This window comes from Oncorhynchus kisutch, linkage group LG3 (genome assembly GCF_002021735.2).
Source record: "Oncorhynchus kisutch isolate 150728-3 linkage group LG3, Okis_V2, whole genome shotgun sequence".
Lineage (NCBI taxonomy): Eukaryota > Metazoa > Chordata > Actinopteri > Salmoniformes > Salmonidae > Oncorhynchus > Oncorhynchus kisutch.
In genome coordinates, this window is record NC_034176.2 from 56,888,519 (window position 1) to 56,908,896 (window position 20,378).

At 45.5% G+C, this 20,378-nt stretch overlaps 1 protein-coding gene across 2 annotated transcripts in view; it reads right to left on the reverse strand.

Moving 5' to 3' along the window:
- Positions 1–6,540: 6,540 nt before the first annotated feature.
- Positions 6,541–20,378, reverse strand: part of LOC109885848 (two pore calcium channel protein 2-like) — a 34,358-nt gene continuing 20,520 nt past the window's right edge. For both annotated transcript variants that reach the window (XM_031809185.1, XM_031809181.1), the window contains one exon: positions 6,541–7,301. In XM_031809185.1, the coding sequence (XP_031665045.1) occupies positions 7,287–7,301 (15 nt within the window). In that variant the 3' untranslated portion in view covers positions 6,541–7,286. The remainder of the gene's footprint in view (positions 7,302–20,378) is intronic.

Below are 20,378 nucleotides of genomic sequence, written 5' to 3' on the forward strand. Positions count from 1 at the left end.
TAACCCATTTTATTACTTTGATACATTTGATAACCCAATTGTTAAACATAATTTATGTAAACTGACATTACTTGTTGCTTATTTTCTACTTCTTAGATGCGTACAATGTCCAGGGCATGTCTTAGCCTGGTGGAACCAGTCTGATTGCTGTGTTCTCCATTCTATTTCACTTCACATTTGATGATATCTGAAGTGAAATAGAAAGGTGAACGCAGAGATCAGATTGGTTCCACCAGGCTAATCATAACCAACATTGATAATGTAATCTGTGTGTGTGTGTTTGTGTGTGACCGACCAGTATCTTTGATGAGGGGCTGATCTACGCTGCTATGTCAATCAATGGGGCTCTGTCAAAGATCTCACCTCCAACCTCTTGCCTGCTCACCACCGGCCTAGTACATGTTTGTGTGTCAGATATCACCTATCCCTAACTGCCATTTGTAATAGAACAGGGAATGTGTGTATGTGTTCGCAGATGCATGAGATGAGGAGAGAACTGGCACTCAACACATCCACTCAACACATCCAGAGTGATTACTAATAATACAGCAGAGCACAAATGTCTGGTATTAGCCACACCCTTTTATTTCCATGTGTCACTGATGAGCTCTGCATCAACTCTGCCTATTTCTACAGATGGATTGGAGATGCTTTTGCCAGATGGCATCCTCAGTCGTTTGATGGGGAGACCATAATTGGGTATGTTTATCTGACCTGTTAAAACATCAGCATAATACCTGTTTGTGTGTCAGATATTACCTATCCTGACTGCCATTAGTAATAGAAAAGTGACAATGTGTGAGATCTTACGTGATCTTTCTATTTTTCTGTATTTATTTGTCTATATATGTATGTATGTATGTATGTATGTATGTATGTATGTATGTATGTATGTATGTATGTATGTATGTATGTATGTATGTGTATATACAGTTGAAGTCGGAAGTTTACATACACCTTAGCCAAATACATTTCAACTACGTTTTTTTCTTTTACAATTCCTGACATTTAATCCGAGTAAAGATTCCCTGTCTTAGGTCAGTTAGGATCACCAATTTATTTTAAGAATGTGAAATGTCAGAATAATAGTAGAGAGAATGATTTATTTAAGCTTTTATTTCTTTCATCATAGTCCCAGTGGGTCAGAAGATTACATACACTCAATTAGTGTTTGGTCATTTGCCTTTAAATTGTTTAACTTGGGTCAAATGTTTCGGGTAGCCTTCCACAAGCTTCCCACAATAAGTTGGGTGGATTTTGGCCCATTTCTCCCAACAGAGCTGGTGTAACTGAGTCAGGTTTGTAGAACTCCTTACTCGCACACGCCTTTTCAGTTCTGTCCACACATTTTCTATGGGATTGATGTCAGGGCTTAGTGATGGCCACTCCAATACCTTGACTTTGTTGTCCTTAAGCCATTTTGCCACAACTTTGGAAGTATGCTTAGGGTCATTGTCCATATCAATATATCCATATAATTTCCCTTTCTCATGATGCCATCTATTTTGTGAATTGCACCAGTCCCTCCTGCAGCAAAGCACCCCCACAACATGATACTGCCAACCCCGTGCTTCATGGTTGGGATGCTGCTTTCGGCTTGCAAGCCTCCCCCATTGTCCTCCAAACATAACGATGGTCATTATGGCCAAACAGTTCTATTTTTGTTTCATCAGACCAAAGGACATTTCTCCAAAAAGTACGATCTTTGTCCCCATGTGCAGTTGCAAACCGTAGTCTGTCTTTTTTATGGCGGTTTTGGAGCAGTGGCTTCTTCCTTGCTGAGCAAACTTTCAGGTTATGTTGATATAGGACTCATTTTACTGTTGATATAGATACTGTTGTACCTGTGTCCTCCAGCATCTTCACAAGGTCCTTTGCTGTTGTTCTGGGATTGATTTACACTTTTCGCACGAAAGTACATTCATCTCTAGCAGACAGAACACGTCTCCTTCCTGAGCGATATTGTCACGCCCTGACCATAAGAGAGCCTTTTTATTCTCTATTTTGGGTTAGGTCGGGGTGTGACTATGGGGGGGGTGTTCCTATCTAGGTTGTTGATTTCTATGTTGGCCTGGTATGGTTCCCAATCAGAAGCAGCTGTTTATCGTTGTTTCTGATTGGGGATCATATTTAGGCAGCCATTTCCCCACTATGTTTTGTGGGATCTTGTTTCTGTGTAGTTGCCTATGAGCACTGCATGAGCTTCACGTGTGGTGTATTCTTACTTTTTTTGTGTGTGTGTGTTTCACTCCAATAAATATGTGGAACCCAGATCACGCTGCAATTTGGTCCGAGTATGCTTCCAACGACGATTGTGACAGATATGATGGCTGCGTGATCCCATGGTGTTTATACTTGCATACTATTGTTTGTACAGATGAACGTGGTACCTTCAGGGGTTTGGAAATTGCTCCCATGGATGAACCAGACTTGTGGAGGTCTACATTTTTTTTTCTAAGGTCTTGGCTGATGTCTTTTGATTTTCCCATAATGTCAAGCAAAGAAGCACTGAGTTTGAAGGTAGGCCTTGAAATACATCCACAGGTACACCTCCAATTGACTCGAATGATATCAATTAGCCTATCAGAAGCTTCTAAAGCCATGACACCATTTTCTGGAATTGTCCAAGCTGTTTAAAGGCACAGTCAACTTGGAGTATGTAAACTTCTGACCCACTGGAATTGTGATACTGTGAGATAATCTGTCTGTAAACAATTGTTGGAAGAATTACTTGTGTCATGCACAAAATAGATGTTCTAACCAACTTGCCAAAACTATAGTTTGTTAACAAGACATTTGTGGAGTGGTTGAAAAACGAGTTTTAATGACTCCAACCTAAGTGTATGTAAACTTCCGACTTCAACTGTATGTGAGAGTGGATTCTCAGCCCTCACTAGCATGAAAACTAAATACAGGCACAGACTGTGCGTGGAAAATTATTTAAGACTGAGACTCTCCAATACAACCCAACATTGCAGAGTTATGAGCATCCTTTCAAGCACACCCTTCTCATTAACCTGTGGTGAGTTATTCAAAACTTTCGATTAACAAATAAGGTATTATATGTAAGATGGTTAAATAAAGAGCAAAATTATTCATTATTATTATTTGTTGCCCGGGTCCTATAAGAGCTCTTTGTCACTTCCCACGAGCAGGGTTGTGACAAACTCACACTCACTCTTATGTTTAATAAATGTATCGTATAGTGTGTGTGTGGCAGGCTTACAATGATGTCAAAAAACAACATTTGAGAGTGTGCTGACCCTGGTGCTAGAGGGGCTATGCAGCTGGAGGTTGAATGTTTGAAGGGATACGGGACTATAAAAAGTTTGGGAACCACTGCTGTACACCAATGACAGATGGAGTTGGTTTAGGGAGTGTACATGTTTTTCTTCTTCTCTTTTTTTAACAGATGGGTAGCCTACACAGAGAGACTCATCTGAGTGGGTGTAGCCCTCAGAATGCATGCATTCAGTGATGCAAATGGGGGCCACAAACAGATGTGGCTCTAAATAGCATCACACAGAGAACCCTGCGGCTCGGGCCCACTATGGCCCCATACTGCACTGGGTGGGGGAACCACAGAGATGAAAATAAATAAATGTCTCTGGGTTAAGCACCGGAGGATGGGAGGAGGAAATCCGCACTTTGCACTGATGTGTGAAGATGTCCGGGGGCGGCACGGGTGAGAGGGATTGAAAAAGGGGTGAAGGGGTTGGAGAAGGTGTGAGAGGATTGGAGAAGGGTTGGGGGTTATGGAGATGGGGTGAGGAGAGGAAGCCTATTCTATGGAGAGGATTTATACAGAGAGAAGTTGATATTTCTGGGTGAAGGAGAGCCATGGTTAGTTCAGGTCACGAATATCTGGGTACTGAAAGGATCTGTGGGTTAGGGTATGGTGCTGGAAACATCTGGGTTGTGGGTTCTATTGCCACATACTGAATATGCTGTTTGTATCAGTCCAATATATCAGAAGTCTGATCCACTTCAGTCATTCAAAATATAATGGCAAAGAGGAGGCTGAGGTGAGAGAATTGCTGTTTATCCTGTTACTGAATCAATGCTTCACCTTCCCACTGTTTCAGGTCACTAAGAATCTCAATAACATCTCCAGCCAGGTGATGAGCTGACACTTCCAGTGTCAGATGACAGCGAGTAACAACAGCTATTTTAGTAGGAGTGGATTGTGGATGGATAACACTCTCTTCACAGTGACTTGCTCCTAGCCGCTCCACAATCTGTTTGAAGCCATGATAGGCCCAGCTATGTGGCCACTGGGTGAGGGGTGCCGTCTGAGTTGAAGGAAACCTGGTGTCAGACAGACAGACGAGAGAAGAGACAGGTTTTTGTCCTCATGGAGGATTTAGTGTATATGGCCATCTCTCCTAGATCCTTGAAGTGTCCTTTCCACAAAAGAAATGTGCAACTGCCTCCATGTAAACGAGTTAAAGTCCAAATAATACAAACTTCAAAGCATTCCAACAAGAAGAGCAACCCTTAATACCATGTATGCAGTTGCATGCCAATTCTGAGAACACACTTTTGTTTTGTTTTACAATGACAATGTAAACAGAAGAAGCAGAAGAATGTGAGTGGCAGAGTAACAATTAGGACGTTCCTAGAGACATCTGGCTACATGATCTTATTCCCCAATAAAAGAGGTCCCTATACCTTTGAGACATTTGTCTTGTAAAGCTATGAGCATTTTAAAGCATTTCACAGCCTTCCCTTACTGTGAGTGGAGGGGAAGTAAAGGCAGCATTTATGGGCCTGCTATGCTACAGGGATCCTGCCATCACTGGTGGGCCGATTAGGGGCCATTCGTTTTATTGACATTTTTTAAGGCCTTGGCATCCCAGCTGACCCACAGCTTAACCCTCCACTGGAGAGCACCATTCCAAGTCAGGGGCTGGAGATACGGCTCGTCGGGAAGGAAGTAGTTTGAAATGCATCACAACGTAGCACCATTATCACCAGCACGGTGCTTTGGAAAGTTCATCCTGACATGCCCCCCCACCCCTGGCATCTCAGGAATCCTAATGGTGTCTTTACGATCCGGTCGGTGACATGACAAAGACATCAAGGAGACATTCGGAGAACTCTAGAGGTAGAGAGGCTAGTCTGCGTCTCACCACTGCTGATGGTCAAATCGATTGACCACTCAAGTGTCAGAGGGGGGGGGGGGTCAATTAAAACACTTCCCAACTAAGATACAGTATTTTCTTAGAGGTTAGGTGCCAGGATAATGCCTACAACACATTGCCAATGAACTGATAAACACAGTATGAGCACACCAGCCCATTCTACTATTGCCCGCTTTCGCATCTTTAACAGCCGTTTCATGTTTTAATTGGTATTTCTACTTTCATTATATTCACAGAAAATAACAACAGACATATAGTCTCGAAGATGTTCATCATCATTTGAACATGTTTTTGTTGTTGTTGTTGTTGTTGTTGTCTATACATAAAGGAAATGTTCCATAAAGCAAAACAAGCAAACAAAAACAGCACGTGGCTCTTGAAACTGAGTGTTGTATCTCTTCTGGTTCCTTTAACCATATCTCCTTTAACCATATCTCCTGTGTGGGTTGTGTTGAACCTTGATTTGTTATCCAACACCCCAGAGTTCCAGGCAACACCCGCATTCCTCTACACACCCACCCCTCTGCTACGCGAAAGGCCTTTTTTGTTCATTTTGGACTTCGGTAAAGTTTTTGGGGGGTTGTTCGGGCACACATTTTTTTTCTTGAGGCAAGCCCGAAAGTCAGTAGCTGAATTCTACACCCCTTCATCGGTGATTGGTCAACAGTAGGGATTCTTCAGTAAAGTCCTTGTTGTCTTTCAACGAGAGACGACTCGTTTTCATGCACATTTTTTCATTTAGAAATACTGCACCAAAACATCTCAGTTAGATGTAAAATTACACGACTAAGACTATTTTGAAGAAGTGTATACTATCTATGGCGTCTCAAAATCGACAAACAGTATTATTGCTGCTAATGTCAAGGGAGTATGCGAGCACACTCGTTTCTTTCGCCTAGCCGACTTCGGCCGAACTGAAGCAGACTGGCGCCTTAACCCCTTCCAACCTCCACCTCTCCTCCCCCCTCTCCCTCCACCATCCCTACCCAGATCCATATCCAGGCTGATCCCATCTGCACAACTCAATCCTCCAAACCCAGAAAAATGGAGTGTAGTCAGTCAGTCTCACAACCCCCTCTCTTTCCTGGGGCTACGGGCTACCCAGCCATTTCTGCAACCATTTGTAGCAGCCTTTAACATTGAAGGGCCTCGCAGAGTTTTGCCTGCAGGGGAGGAAACGCTCTTTCAAAGAGCTCAGACCATCCTCAACGTCTCCTTTAGGGCTGTCATAGATCATAAGTTAACTCAAGATGACTTTTTGTAATTTTGTGCTCAAATTATGACATTTTTTGTAATGAATCGTATTGTCTGAAATCGTTGAAAATACACTGAAAACATCCAAAATACATCATCTACACCACTAAAAACAACAATGAGATGTCAAAACAAGTTGACATTGAGGTTAAAGAGAGTGTGCTTTATCAATCTATCTGACTTTTCTAGACAAAATTAAAACGGCAATATTGTTGTAAAAAAAAATCTGAAATTACAGCTTCAGTTGGGCAAATTCAGAAATTGTGGTTAATCGGGATTAATTACAGCAATTCCTGTGATTTAACTAGATAAAAAATATATATAATTTGACAGCCCTAGTTAACTTTATTTGCTTAAATATAGCATCAAATTGTATGTCACATGCGCCGAATACAACCTTACCGTGAAATGCTTACTTACAAGCCCTTAACCAACAATGCAGTTTTAACAAAAATAAGAGTTAAGAAAAAATATTTACTAAATAAACTAAAGTAAAAAAATAAAAGAACAACAATAAAATACCAATAACAAGGCAATATACAGGGCATACTGGTACTGAGTCAATGTGCGGGGATACAGGTTAGTCGAGGTAATTGAGGTAATATGTACATGTACTGTAGGTAGAGAGGTAAAGTGACTATGCATAGGTAAAAGATAATAAACAGCAAGTAGCAACAGTGTAAAAAAAAACTGTCACATTGAAAGAAGTTTTGATACAATTAATGTATTAATCGTGTATATGTTCAATGTGGGAATGAAGACGAGAAGACAGTTAACAATGTCTTTTAGCTGGTATATGGCTGGAGTGGTCAACGGACATGCCTTTGGTATTCCAATGGGAAGGCCTTACGCCCCTGCAGACTGGTAAATCCATCCCCTCTCCTTCCCCTACCTGCTTTCATCCTGGGTTGGAGCAGAAGAGAAACTCTGTAAACATGGTGTGTGACTTTGTGCAGATAGCCGCCATCCCTGTGTCCACGCCCCTCTGGCAAGACAAACACTGGCAGGAATTCATAGGGGTCACACAGGTTGATCATGGGGCCCAGATGCATTCACTGTGTGTGTGTGTGTGTGTGTGTGTGTGTGTGTGTGTGTGTGTGTGTGTGTGTGTGTGTGTGTGTGTGTGTGTGTGTGTGTGTGTGTGTGTGTGTGTGTGTGTGTGTGTGTGTGTGCGTGCATGCGTGTCGCAGCCTTTCCGTATACCTAACACACTACCAGCCAGTGGAGGAAGTCCCCCCTCCTCTTCTACAACTGAACAGTGGGAACATTACTTACCAAGCTGAGAGACAGAACGGCAGGCACAATGAGCGCAAGTGTACTGATGGACCACCCCATATTGCAGAGATATAATCTCCCTGCCCTTGACTTTGAGGGCTAATAAACGTGCCATTAAACCTCTATCAACAACAAAGATCTGCTGAGGGAGAGGTTGTATGTAGTCACACCCTCCACATCACAATCCCCAACCCCACTGTGTTGTTCGTTCTGGGCAGAGCTATCACACAAAGAGGGGCTGTGCCCTCATTTCCAAGTAACAAAACAACAGTCACAAAAAAAAGTCATAAACAAGGGAACGAACACAGTGGTGCCATTTCAGCACAAATGAGAAAGAAATGCAGGCCAAGAGCCGATTTAAGGCAGAGGACCCTTCTAGTAGAAAAGGGTCATTCTTTCCCAGTCACCTCCTCATAAATGTGTCACTTCTCTTTGTGTCACGCGTAACATTCCGCTCATGCGTTGATTCACCTCTTTTTCCAGCTCTTGCTTCACAGAGCCCGAACAATCAAACATCCATTTTCCTCATCATAAACCAGCCTTACAAAACATCCCAGCTCCACTGTGTGAGTGTTCAGAGAACAGAATGTCAGGGTTCGTATATATATATATGACTCCAGTTGACGAAGCTTGTGCTGGTAATTGGGCTCAGGAGTGGCCACACACCCAGAACCACAGGCCCACTGGATGCTCAACGGGATGCCAATGTATTACAGCACCATTTTATTTCTCAGACGCACCAGGGAAGTCAATTAAATCATCTTTATTTTGGCTAGGTGTCAGACCGCCATTCTTTTGCACCATTGTTATTTGACTATTTCTAGGTTGTCTGAAACTGCACTGCATTGTTAGCTGGTTCCTGCTCGACTACAACAAACCAGAGACCTTACGACCAGTTGACCTTCTAAAAATATCCCCAAATAAAGTAACAATAAAATAAATGACTCCACAGTGATGCAATGGTCTTGTTTTCAGCAAACAAAGCCCAGAATACATCACTGGTGCTTTTCAGCAATATAAATAGTGTTCAATGACACATAGCTCTGCGATCACAGCAAACCTTCCCTTGAGATGGCCATTAAGTGAGAGCATGGGGAAAAAAAGACCAACGTGTGTAATTCAACTCTCCGTTATTGTACTATACTGCACATAAGCTAATGTTCTGTTTCAGGGAGCATTTTCATCTGCTAGGAAAAACACCACCACACATTATTTCCTCCGATTTATTTTTTTTTACTCAATAAATAGTTTTCGGGCTGCAATTAAATAGTCCACACGTTGACGAAACAAAGAGTGAGTCGCCCAAGTCGCTCTCACACACTCAGTCAGTCACACAAATGAGAGAGAGAAAAAAACACGCCATTCAACAATTAAGACATGTTTATTACCTCACTGTGAGAATACATAGGCTAATGCACACAGAATATCCACATATGTCAGTGAGTGAAATTGAAAGCCTTCCAGCAAAGCCATAGTAGTTATGAGAACACATCATCCTCCTCCTCCTCATCATGGCTCCACTGCCTATTATTATTATTATTATTATTATTAATACGATGAAGAGCCGGTGTGGCTGCTCTGTTCTTAATGGGCCTGTTAAGCATCTTGTCCCCGATAACAAGGCAGACAGTATGCCATATGATCCTCCTAAAGAGAATCAGGGCCACCAGCACTACCATGAGAGCACCGGAGAACATGGTAGAAATAACAGCAATGGAACCACTAAACTCAGATATCTCTGTCTGTCACCAAGATATTATGTAATCACTACTAGTCTAAGACACGGATGAATTCCTATCAACTACTCCAATATTTAACTTTATTGACATTTATCTCCCTCTCCCTCAAACATGTGAATTTATAAATACAGCCAGTCCTGCTAAGGAATGTGATTGTATGCTGCTCACAAACCCAGCCTATAGAAACTACTCAGAGGCAGTGGAATGGGGTGCAGTGGTGGTGTTGGGGGTGGGGGGGGGCACAGTCCACAGCACTATTCATCGCTGCCACTTCAGCCTGCTAACAATGATAGCTCTGTCAAGAGGAACTCCGGAGCAATCTCCTGCTCCCTTCAGAAAGGAGCCCTGATTTGTGGAGTGTGCCACACACCCTTCTCCCTGTGCCCCCTTTTCGATCCCTCCTTCTCTCCTTTCTTCTCGGCTGCTGATGTAATCCAAAATCATCCAGAGGAGCAGCTGCACAGCGAAACTGCGCTCTCTCACTCGCTCGCACTCTCTCTCTCTATATCTCTTTCCTTTCTCTTTCCAGAGGCGCGCAGGGCTGTCACAGGGAAGGAGAAGAGGGCTGCAGAGACAATTGGGTCCTTTCTCTCCTCTATCACTTCAAATCCCCCTTTCTGTCCACCACTGTATCTTGCTTGAAGAGGTGTCCGGGTTCGGAACAGCCTGAGGGACAGACTGTTGTGTGTTTGTAAAACAAACACACAACTGGAAAATCAACTGTAGCTATCTCCCTGTTGGGCCACCAAAGCCTTTCTCCAACAGATGTTGTAGTCTAAGTATACCTTCTAAGTATACTGTGTAAATATCACAAAAGAATCCCACCTTGCATGACTGGCTTTTCCGTCTGAGGGGAGACGAGTCATAACCGTCTGCTGTGAAAGGTGTTGAGTGCACTAATCTGCCAGTAGTGTGAAGAACAGCCTTATCTTGAATAAAGTATAGCACTAGTACATAGAGTTTACCCATGGGGGTGTGATTTAAAGTCCTTGTTTTTGACTTTCCTGATAACGTTAAGGGAAAACAGCCTGTCGACATTGAGATTATTTTCTCAGATCAGTTCATGGTATACGTATTCAGATGTTTTTTCAGTTTCAGAGGTGTCATGTGAAGCCCATACACAAAGATGCTTCCAAAAATGACATTGTCTGTCAAATCACCAGATAGCCCCTTTCTCAGTTCCAGGCCTGGAGGTCATGCTAGCCCCTTTCTCAGTTCCAGACCTGAGGTCATGCTAGCTCCTTTCTCAGTTCCAGGCCTGGAGGTCATGCTAGCCCCTTTCTCAGTTCAAGGCCTGGAGGTCATGCTAGCCCCTTTCTCAGTTCAAGGCCTGGAGGTCATGCTAGCCCCTTTCTCAGTTCCAGACCTGAGGTCATGCTAGCCCCTTTCTCAGTTCCAGGCCTGGAGGTCATGCTAGCCCCTTTCTCAGTTCAAGGCCTGGAGGTCATGCTAGCCCCTTTCTCAGTTCAAGGCCTGGAGGTCATGCTAGCCCCTTTCTCAGTTCAAGGCCTAGAGGTCTTGCTAGGCCCTTTCTCAGTTCCAGACCTGGAGGTCATGCTAGCCCCTTTCTCAGTTCCAGGCCTGGAGGTCATGCTAGCCCCTTTCTCAGTTTCAGGCCTGGAGGTCTGACTCATGCTGGCTTCCATTCTTTCATCCTAATCAGGAATTGATCCAACCCTGGGGCTTCAGGTGAAGGAACTGTCTGGCCAATCGGTGACATGGATCAATAAATTAACTCCCAGGGTGGAAAGACAACAATCAATACTCCGGACCTTCACGCTTAAATGTGACTACCTCTGCTCTACCACATAGCAACAGAAAGCAGAGCTAAGTGGAGTATATACTTAGTCATGAGGGATGCATCCAGAATGGCTTCCAGAACATAGTTACCGTTACATAAATTGTAAGCTTAACACTGCCTTGTCAATGTGACCTCATGCAGGGCGCAAAGCTCCAGGAAAACAAACATACAGACTGGGACTCCTTTTTTTTGTGTTTCTCTGCTATCTCTATGACGATCTGAGAAAAATAACACCTATCCCAGCACTCCACTGACCCATTTGACCCATGAGAAGTGTGAGGTAAACCACAAGCCGGGGGACGGCTAACCATTATTTTCTCAAACCCCCAAACCCCCCCCCACCTCATTTCACTCAGTCATGGAGAGCAAAGCGGAGTTGCCTGGGGGCTGAGTACCTGACACAGGGCTGGGATAGTGTAGGGGTTTAGGGTGAGAACCAGGGGCCTCTGCTCTCTCTGCCCGGTGGGCAGTAAATAAACGGAGTCAACAGTAAATAAACACCAGCAACCCGCCTACTCACCAAACACACAAAACAGATAACCCATGACCAGCAGTCCTACTGCTCAGGACTGGTGTAGACCTGGCCAGGGGCTCTGGAGCTCTGGGAGAGATTGGAATGTCATTGTAAAAGGTCACCGGTCAAAAGGTTCTTCATGTGCGACTGATTCAGAGGTGAAACAGACAAAGTGCAGCGCAACAGGGCATCCGGGAAGCAGGACAGCCAGCCTCATTATGATGTGGAGGTCAACTAGCTGTGTTTGTTTAGTTCCAGAGAGATGCACAGGGGATACTAAGTAAGTATCAACAAGGAGTAACAATAAGAATTTCAGAAAGAAAATCATTATAAGCCTGCCTGGGAGTTGAGTCCACTGAAGAACTTCCAGAACAAAATATGACTTGTGTAGCTCACTGGTCCATCCACTTCTCTCTCGAAGCTCCAGGGCGAGTTCTCTTGCCTGCAGAGACATGTTCTCTATCACTGGCCGATCTTTCCTACCACCACAGATGTCCACTGACCTTAGGGAATCCTTCTTTCACCTCAGACTTTATCAACATGATCAACGACCACACATACTGCATAGAATAAATGCAACACTATGAAATGTCACAGTCTCACGGTGATCACTGCATTAAATGCAAAGGCTTTCCTTGAAGGCACGCGTTGAACCACGCGAGTGGAGAAGCAGCACAGGTGGTGTGTGTGTGTGTGTGTGTGTGTGTAGTCACTAAACACACAGTGGTGTCTCCGGGACAGGAGAAGCGAGAGAAAAGAGGAAGTGGAAGTGGCAGACAATAACCCCAAGTGCAGAGGGCAGACTTCTGCTCTGGCACGACTTGAAAGGATGAAGGGGGTTGGATGGGGGGGGGGAGAGGAGAGGAGGGGACGGAGGTGGGGAGGGAGGGGGCGTCCTCCATTGCTATGGCAGGAGCAGCCGTCTGGGTTCCCATCCAAGATCCAACCTCCAACTTAGAGCCAAGAAGCCAGGTCACAGGGCACAGGGCACAGGACTCATCCGTGAACCATTCTGCAGCCTGGGTGGGCTAGCCTCCCTCTCTAGCCTCCCTCTCTTCCATTCAGACCTGAGTCTGATTGGTGCCTTCCAGATACACAGGCCAGCGCAGATCACAACCTTGTTAAGCTACATCATATTGACGGAATCCTGAGATGTCACACCCACCTACTATTCACCAGGTCCTGTTTGGAGCGTCACGACTTCTGCTTGCTGTGGGTACGGAGAGACTAGCAATTTGAAAGAAAAAGGGTTATGGTTCCTAAGGATAATTCATACCTATGCCAATGGCAACACATTACATCATTCACAAGCATTGCGCAGTCATAATCATCATTATCCTCAACGGAATAAATGAACAAACATAAATTAATAATTGATCAACAATTACATAGGCTGTTGCGCGACTGTCGTGCAACCATAATGAAAGTGGTACAAACATACATGTATTTGCTTCTATTCAGACATCCAATTCTTTCCATACCTTTAGGGATCCCCCCCCTGAGAGCAAAGCCCCCAACCCCCCCCCCCCCCCCCCCCCCCAATCACCATCCGACACCCATTATGCAAATCCAACATTTGCCTGCTGAGGTCACAGTAAATTTCCACTACCAGACTTCCCAGCATACCGTGCAACAGTTGGGCCATTGATGATCAGTCTGGTGATAGTAGGGTGAGAGAGGGAATAATCCTTATCTTAACTATAATCCGATCTCTCTGTAAAGAGAAACGTGATATCTAGCACAAGTTATGAAATGCACTGCACAGACCAGTTTCATCCTTTTTAAACTTTTAAAAAGTGTGTCTGAACAAGTCATTCCCTCAGTGAGAAGTGAAGTTACATTCCTTTAACTTGTTACTAGTTTATTTAGCTGCCTGTTTTGGCCAAATTAAAGAGAATCAAGAATAGGAAGGGGGTAGGGTTATTGACAGAAAAGGGGCAACTGATAGACGGCGCCATTCGAGCCCCACTAGTAAAGGGAAGGTTTAGTCAAAGAGAGGGTGTGTGTGTGTGCGTGTGCGCGTGCGTGTGTGAGTGTGAGTGTGTGTGTGTTTGTGTGTGGTTGGGTCAGGGTCTGCCTGTGCCCTGAATGCAGAGCTGTTCAGGGCAGATTTCACGGCTGGCTGATCACAGGCGTCCATGGGCCGACCCTCGCGACAGCTGCAAGGCCCCGCCGGCTGGCCCTGCTTCCCCCCTCCATCCCTCCCTCCAGCACCCTCCCCACCTTGGCACAAAGGAGGCCCTGCACTGAACACCAGAGCGCCTGACAGGCTACTGCCGCCGCTAACGATGGCAACTGTGTGAGGCATGCGCGAGGAGGGGGTGGGGCGCTAAAGTACTGCACACCGTGCTAATCGAGCAGACGAGCGAAGTGAGGAGCCCCCTTCTCTTCAGCACCCTGTCTCTCTGCCCTCCTCTCCCCTCCCGCCTCCCTCGCTCATCCATCCAGACTACGAGGAGCTTTCTTTTCCATGAGATTATTCCTCTTCATTATTCTCATTTGTTTCACTGACATCATTTTCACCCTCTTTTATTTCCAGCTCTCCCTTCATCCGACGAGTCCGCATCCATCCGAAATCCACACCAGAACATCTCGCACCGAGACGTCCAAGTTCATTGCTTTCCCCACTTCACTTCTCACATCCCTGGCGTGGTGGTGGTCTGCCCTGCCTGGGAGACCCATGAAGACTACCGTTCACAAGGGTTAAGGTTGGAGGCCAGGACAATGTTTGGACTTTGCAGACAATTCATATCAGAGGGCTGTAAGCAGAGCACAGAGCTCAGCTTGGACATTGCAGCGAGGGTGTCTGTTCCTTAGCTTCCCATCTCCACACCAACCATTCACCCGACTTCAACCCTTGTGATTCCCATAGACTCCCTCCTTCTCAGGGTCATCAATGAAATCAAGTCGGATGGGATGCGTTCAATTTATAGCACAGGGGTATAGACCCAGAATAGAGAACTGTTAGCATTGTCCCTTGGGAGCTCATGTTTATCAGGGCAGCCTCATTGTATGGCACTCCCTCCGTTGACCCCAAGACCATCAGGGGTCAACAGGGTCGACCACTAGACACCACACTGCTGCCCACAGGACTGTAATGAGCTTAGGTGGATCCGTCAGCCTCTGAGAAAACGTATCGGAGCGCATCTAAACCACTAACAGTCATTAATAGTGGTGACATGGGCCTAAAGCAGAGAATAATCCTTGGCTTTAACAGGATGGGTCCTCTAAAAGACACACAGGGCCAATCCCGCCACATTTCCTCAAGGCACTTGGGTAGGCTACAGTCATGCCAAAACGACACCGCACTCCAAACCTAAAGAAGTGGTTCATTAAGGTCTACGACGCCACGTTTTAAAACACACCTGAATTCACTACCTGGAACTCTCCCCACCTACCGTATAACCAGTGCAAAAACATCCCTTTCCCTAAGAAAACACTGAAACCGCTTCGGACATTTCCAATGTAAGGTTGTAGATCTATTAAAGCCAATATAAACAGCTACATTCTAGCGGTATCCATTACATTCCGTCTGCGAAGAGACTTGATCTTTGATCATATGTAGGCTTCCTTTCAATGGAGAATGATTTGAGAGATTGGGAGGGAGAGGGGTGGCAGGTAGCCGCGTTCCACTAAGCAAGACTAGACTCATTGTCCTGTCTCTGTGGGAAACTCTGAACACTTCCTTCAAGAGCGATTACCAGGAAACTTAAGATGCCACATCAGTGACCCTTCTCACGTTCACCGCAACTAAGTACAACTCTGCCCACAGGAGATGGCTCCCCCTCATCTCTACAGACACACGCACACGCACGCACACACACACACACACACACACACACACACACACACACACACACACACACACACACACACACACACACACACACACACACACACACACACACACACGCACACACACACACGCACAAGCGCACACACACACACACACACACACACACACAAGAATGTGGACGATGAACAATAGGCCCTTATATGGAGAGTAGGTAGATAGGTATTATATCCAAATAGGGGTCAATCAGCATTAATAAAAGCATGCAACATTTTGACATGGTGGATCACTGAGAAATCAGAACAACATTGAGATGGGAATGGGGCCGCTGATGAAGGGGTGATAACCTCATCATTATCATAGCAATGCAGAGCAGTCCTTCTATTTAACCAGGGTCCACCAAACAGCATGACTAAACAGCCAGCTACGTCCAACAACAGGGAACTGGACTTTTTTCATGTTCATGTTTGCACACCATGCCTGATAAAACTGGTAAAACCATAGGCCTAGGTCTTAAAAAACTTCCATCAACTACAAGCCCTTTGTTTTCTCTTCATAGAAAAAGCGGGGGTAAGATAGTCTCATAGAATTCACCACCTGTTGCATCTAGGACTTGTCGCATCTAGGAAGCAACTACTGCCATCTAGCGGTGAGATCCCTCTCATTAAGTATGGAAGTTCCCCAGAGCAGCTCTGCTCTGACAGAGACTAATGGCTGCCTTGCATCCTACAGACAGAGCCCAGAGGACAGCTGCTGGCTTCTGTCTACATGACAATGTTGATCTAAACCTTTTTTTGAGTGAAAATCCCCCACATTCGGCCTCCAGAAAGAGAAAGAAAAAACACCTTTGCTTCTTACTCGACAATCGTCGCCCTGGTCGTTCCCTGTTCCCTCTCTAAAGACCTGCTTTCTTCTTCTCACCTGTATGCTAATGAGCCTGCTCTCTGAGTGTATTGAGCGGGAGAGAAAGGGCAGTACAGGCAGACTGATTGCTTCCGCTGCTGAAGAATGCATTCCGCACTTTGGCCACAAGTTAATTTATTACTGGAGAGTTACAGTGCCAGACACAGAGAGGAGTGTTTGCAGAAATCTCTTTTCATGTCATTAGGCTGGCAACCAAAAGTGCTTTGAGCAGCATCTCGTTTTTTATTTTAAGTCTGCTCTGCCGTAAAGTGACGAAAGTACTCTTGTGAGTTTTTGGACTGAGTGTTCAATCACTGAAAAGGGCACCTCAATAAAATATCTGTAGCTAATGCTTAGTCATTTCAACTAAAATGCTTCTTATGGCGTTGCGCAACTTGGGAGTATTGATCAAAGCAACGCACCTCTCTCTCTCTCCCTCACACACCCAGAGTGGGAGAGAGAGAGAGAGAGAGAGAGAGGGACAGAGAGAGAAAGCGGGCGAGTGAGAACCAGCTGCTGCTTGCTAAAGATGGGCTGGGTCGTGAGACAGGCTGAAAGTGGAATGTCCTGAACTTTTCTCCCTTATTGTTTACAGCCCTCCTGAAACCGGACAAACAGAGGCGAGAGGGAGGGGGCGGCGAGGCGATAAAATGGCACCTGGCTGGCAGGTGTTGGAGGAGGCTGCCAGGGTGCACCATGCCCCAGATCAATGGCCCCTCTCACCTGAGTGGGCACCAGCCCCAGCTCCGCCTCTCCACCAGGCAGAGAAAGGAGCTGGGCAGTGACTGACAGACAGACAGGTGCATCTGCTCCCACTCAGAGTAGGGCAGACAGGCAGCCATTGAACAGAAGAAAGGAGCCAAGTCGGCCAGGCTGGCCGGTCCGTTTGGTGGGCGGCTGAGTAATTACAGTCAGGGAGACCTCAGATAGGACCTGGAAGATGTGGTGACAGAGTTGTGAGGCAGTAGGTGGTGAAGGGGAGGTGATATGTGGTGTAGGTCATACCTCTCCCGTGTCCAGATATGGGTCTTCTGGTCTCAAAGTAAAGGGTAAAGGTTATATGGTGGCGAAGGGACATCTCCTTCTATTCTCTTCCTGTGGCTTCACAGAGGGTGAGAATGGCCCAATACCACACAATAAAGACCTGTGGAGTCGCAAGGCTCTTCTAATTCCAGTCCAATCCCTTTAATTATATAAATCAATGTTTTTCCCTGAGCGAAATATAAGATCGCAACCAGGTGCGGCAGCTTCAAAAGGTCCTGTAAAAGCAGGTCTCCCGCATTTGGTGAAAGGGGTGAGAGAACGGACCGGGGCCAACAGGTATCATTAGGGCTTATAGAGGCAGGTTAGCTAAAGCCTTCAGGTGAACAGGGGAAGGGTGGAGAAGTAGGTGGCGACTAAACCTGCCCCTCGACAGTTGCTCCTGGATCAGTTTCCTCGCTCCTGCTCTAGTAACTATGGTGTCCGAGACTTAAGACGTGAAAGATGATCCACAATCAGCAGCTGGATGGTGAACGGAATCTTTTTGTTCAATATTCTTCAACATTCTAGACGCCACACTACTTACACGGGTGACAGCTTGAGATTCAATAGCAGGGACAGAATCGGCTGTTCCAATTGGATTTTCAATAGCATATATGTTGGCATTAGACCTATTCACTCAAATAAAAGAAAACATTTGAGATACAGTCAAACCATCTGACTGATCAGGTGAAGCATATTGCGCACGAACCCAAAGAGCAGTAATTCTCTTTTTACAGAACGAGAGAGAGAGAGAAGAAAAAAAAAACTCCCCTCAGTAATCAGTGAGAACATGGTACAGCTGTGTACAGAACCCTTTCAGGGCAGTGAGAATGACAAAGATGTTATCAGGAAAATTCTGGAAGGACTGGCGACCGCCATTATGAGGTCACTAGCAGGGAAATACAGGTTCAGAAGCAGTTTGAATCATGATCTTTTCTGCTACAAAAAGGGTAACCACAGGTCAGTCCCACGTGCTGTAACTAGCGCTGGTAGTCCTGCCAACTGCTTCACACAGGGAATAACACAAACATAGGGAAAGATCAACCGAAACCCACAATGAGCAAACAACAACACCTTCTTCAAGCAGTAGGAGACAAGGCCAACTAGTCTCTGTTTGCAACAGCATGTGAATGCCTCACTTTGTTTCCAATATCCTCAGAGAGAGAGAGAGCCCTTGTTGGGTCACCTCCCCTGTCAGCAGCTGCATTCTTCACATGCTTGGAGAACTGACATCTCTCATCACTGGCATTTCAGCGCACAGAGCAAAAGGTCACCAGGCTATGACATAACTTAGTTTGGCAGGTAACACAGACTGCTAGCTTCCCATCAGCATCTTCTGCAGGGAATGTGTGTGGTGGGGATGGAGGAACTGACATCTGGAGATCAGACAGGCCCTGTGATCAGATAGAGAGACACTTGACTTATTCAACCAATTACTATAACCCTGATTCCTCATGCTGTTTAGTAGGCCTAGAGACCAGCGTTTCCCAAACTCGGTCCTGGGGACCTCAGATTTAGTTTTTTCCCCCCCTAGCACTACACAGCTGATTCCAATAATCAAGTCATCATCAAGCTTTAAATAACCAACTCATCATCAAGCGTTAAATAACCAACTCATCATCAAGCTTTCAATTTGAATCAGCTCTTTGGCGCAGCTCTTTGGCGTATTTCTCCAACTGAGTTGATGTTGATGAAACTGAGTGTCTAGTGAGAAGTGAGGCTGACCAACAATGAGGTAGCGGAAACAAACCCAGTGTCACGCCCTGACCTTAGAGAGCCTTTTTATTTCTCTATTTGGTTAGGTCAGGGTGTGATTTAGGTGGGCATTCTAGTTTTCTATTTCTTTGTTGGCCGGGTAGGGTTTCCAATAAGAGGCAGCTGTCTATCATTGTCTCTGATTGGGAATCATACTTAGGTAGCCTGTTTTCCACCCTAGATTGTGGGATCTTGTCTTTGTATAATTGCTGTTTAGCGCTACAGAGATTTACGTTAGTTTATATATATATATATATATATATATATATATATATATATATATATATATATATATATATATATATACATAAATATACACTGCTCAAAAAAATAAAGGGAACACTTAAACAACACAATGTAACTCAAAGTCAATCACACTTCTGTGAAATCAAACTGTCCACTTAGGAAGCAACACTGATTGACAATAAATTTCACATGCTGCTGTGCAAATGGAATAGGCAACAGGTAGAAATTATAGGCAATTAGCAAGACACCCCCAATAAAGGAGTGGTCACCACAGACCACTTCTCAGTTCCTATGCTCCCTGGCTGATGTTTTGGTCACTTTTGAATGCTGGCGGTGCTTTCACTCTAGTGGTAGCATGAGACGGAGACTACAACCCACACAAGTGGCTCAGGTAGTGCAGCTCATCCAGGATGGCACATCAATGCAAGCTGTGCCAAGAAGGTTTGCTGTGTCTGTCAGCGTAGTGTCCAGAGCATGGAGGCGCTACCAGGAGACAGGCCAGTACATCAGGAGACGTGGAGGAGGTCGTAGGAGGGCAACAACCCAGCAGCAGGACCGCTACCTCCGCCTTTGTGCAAGGAGGAGCAGGAGGAGCACTGCCAGAGCCCTGCAAAATTACTTCCAGCAGGCCACAAATGTGCATGTGTCTGCTCAAACGGTCAGAAACACTCCATGAGGGTGGTATGAGGGCCCGACGTCCACAGGTGGGGGTTGTGCTTACAGCCCAACACCGTGCAGGACGTTTGGCATTTGCCAGAGAACACCAAGATTGGCAAATTCGCCACTGGCGCCCTGTGCTCTTCACAGATGAAAGCAGGTTCACACTGAGCACATGTGACAGACGTGACAGAGTCTGGAGACGCCGTGGAGAACGTTCTGCTGCCTGCAACATCCTCCAGCATGACCGGTTTGGCAGTGGGTCAGTCATGGT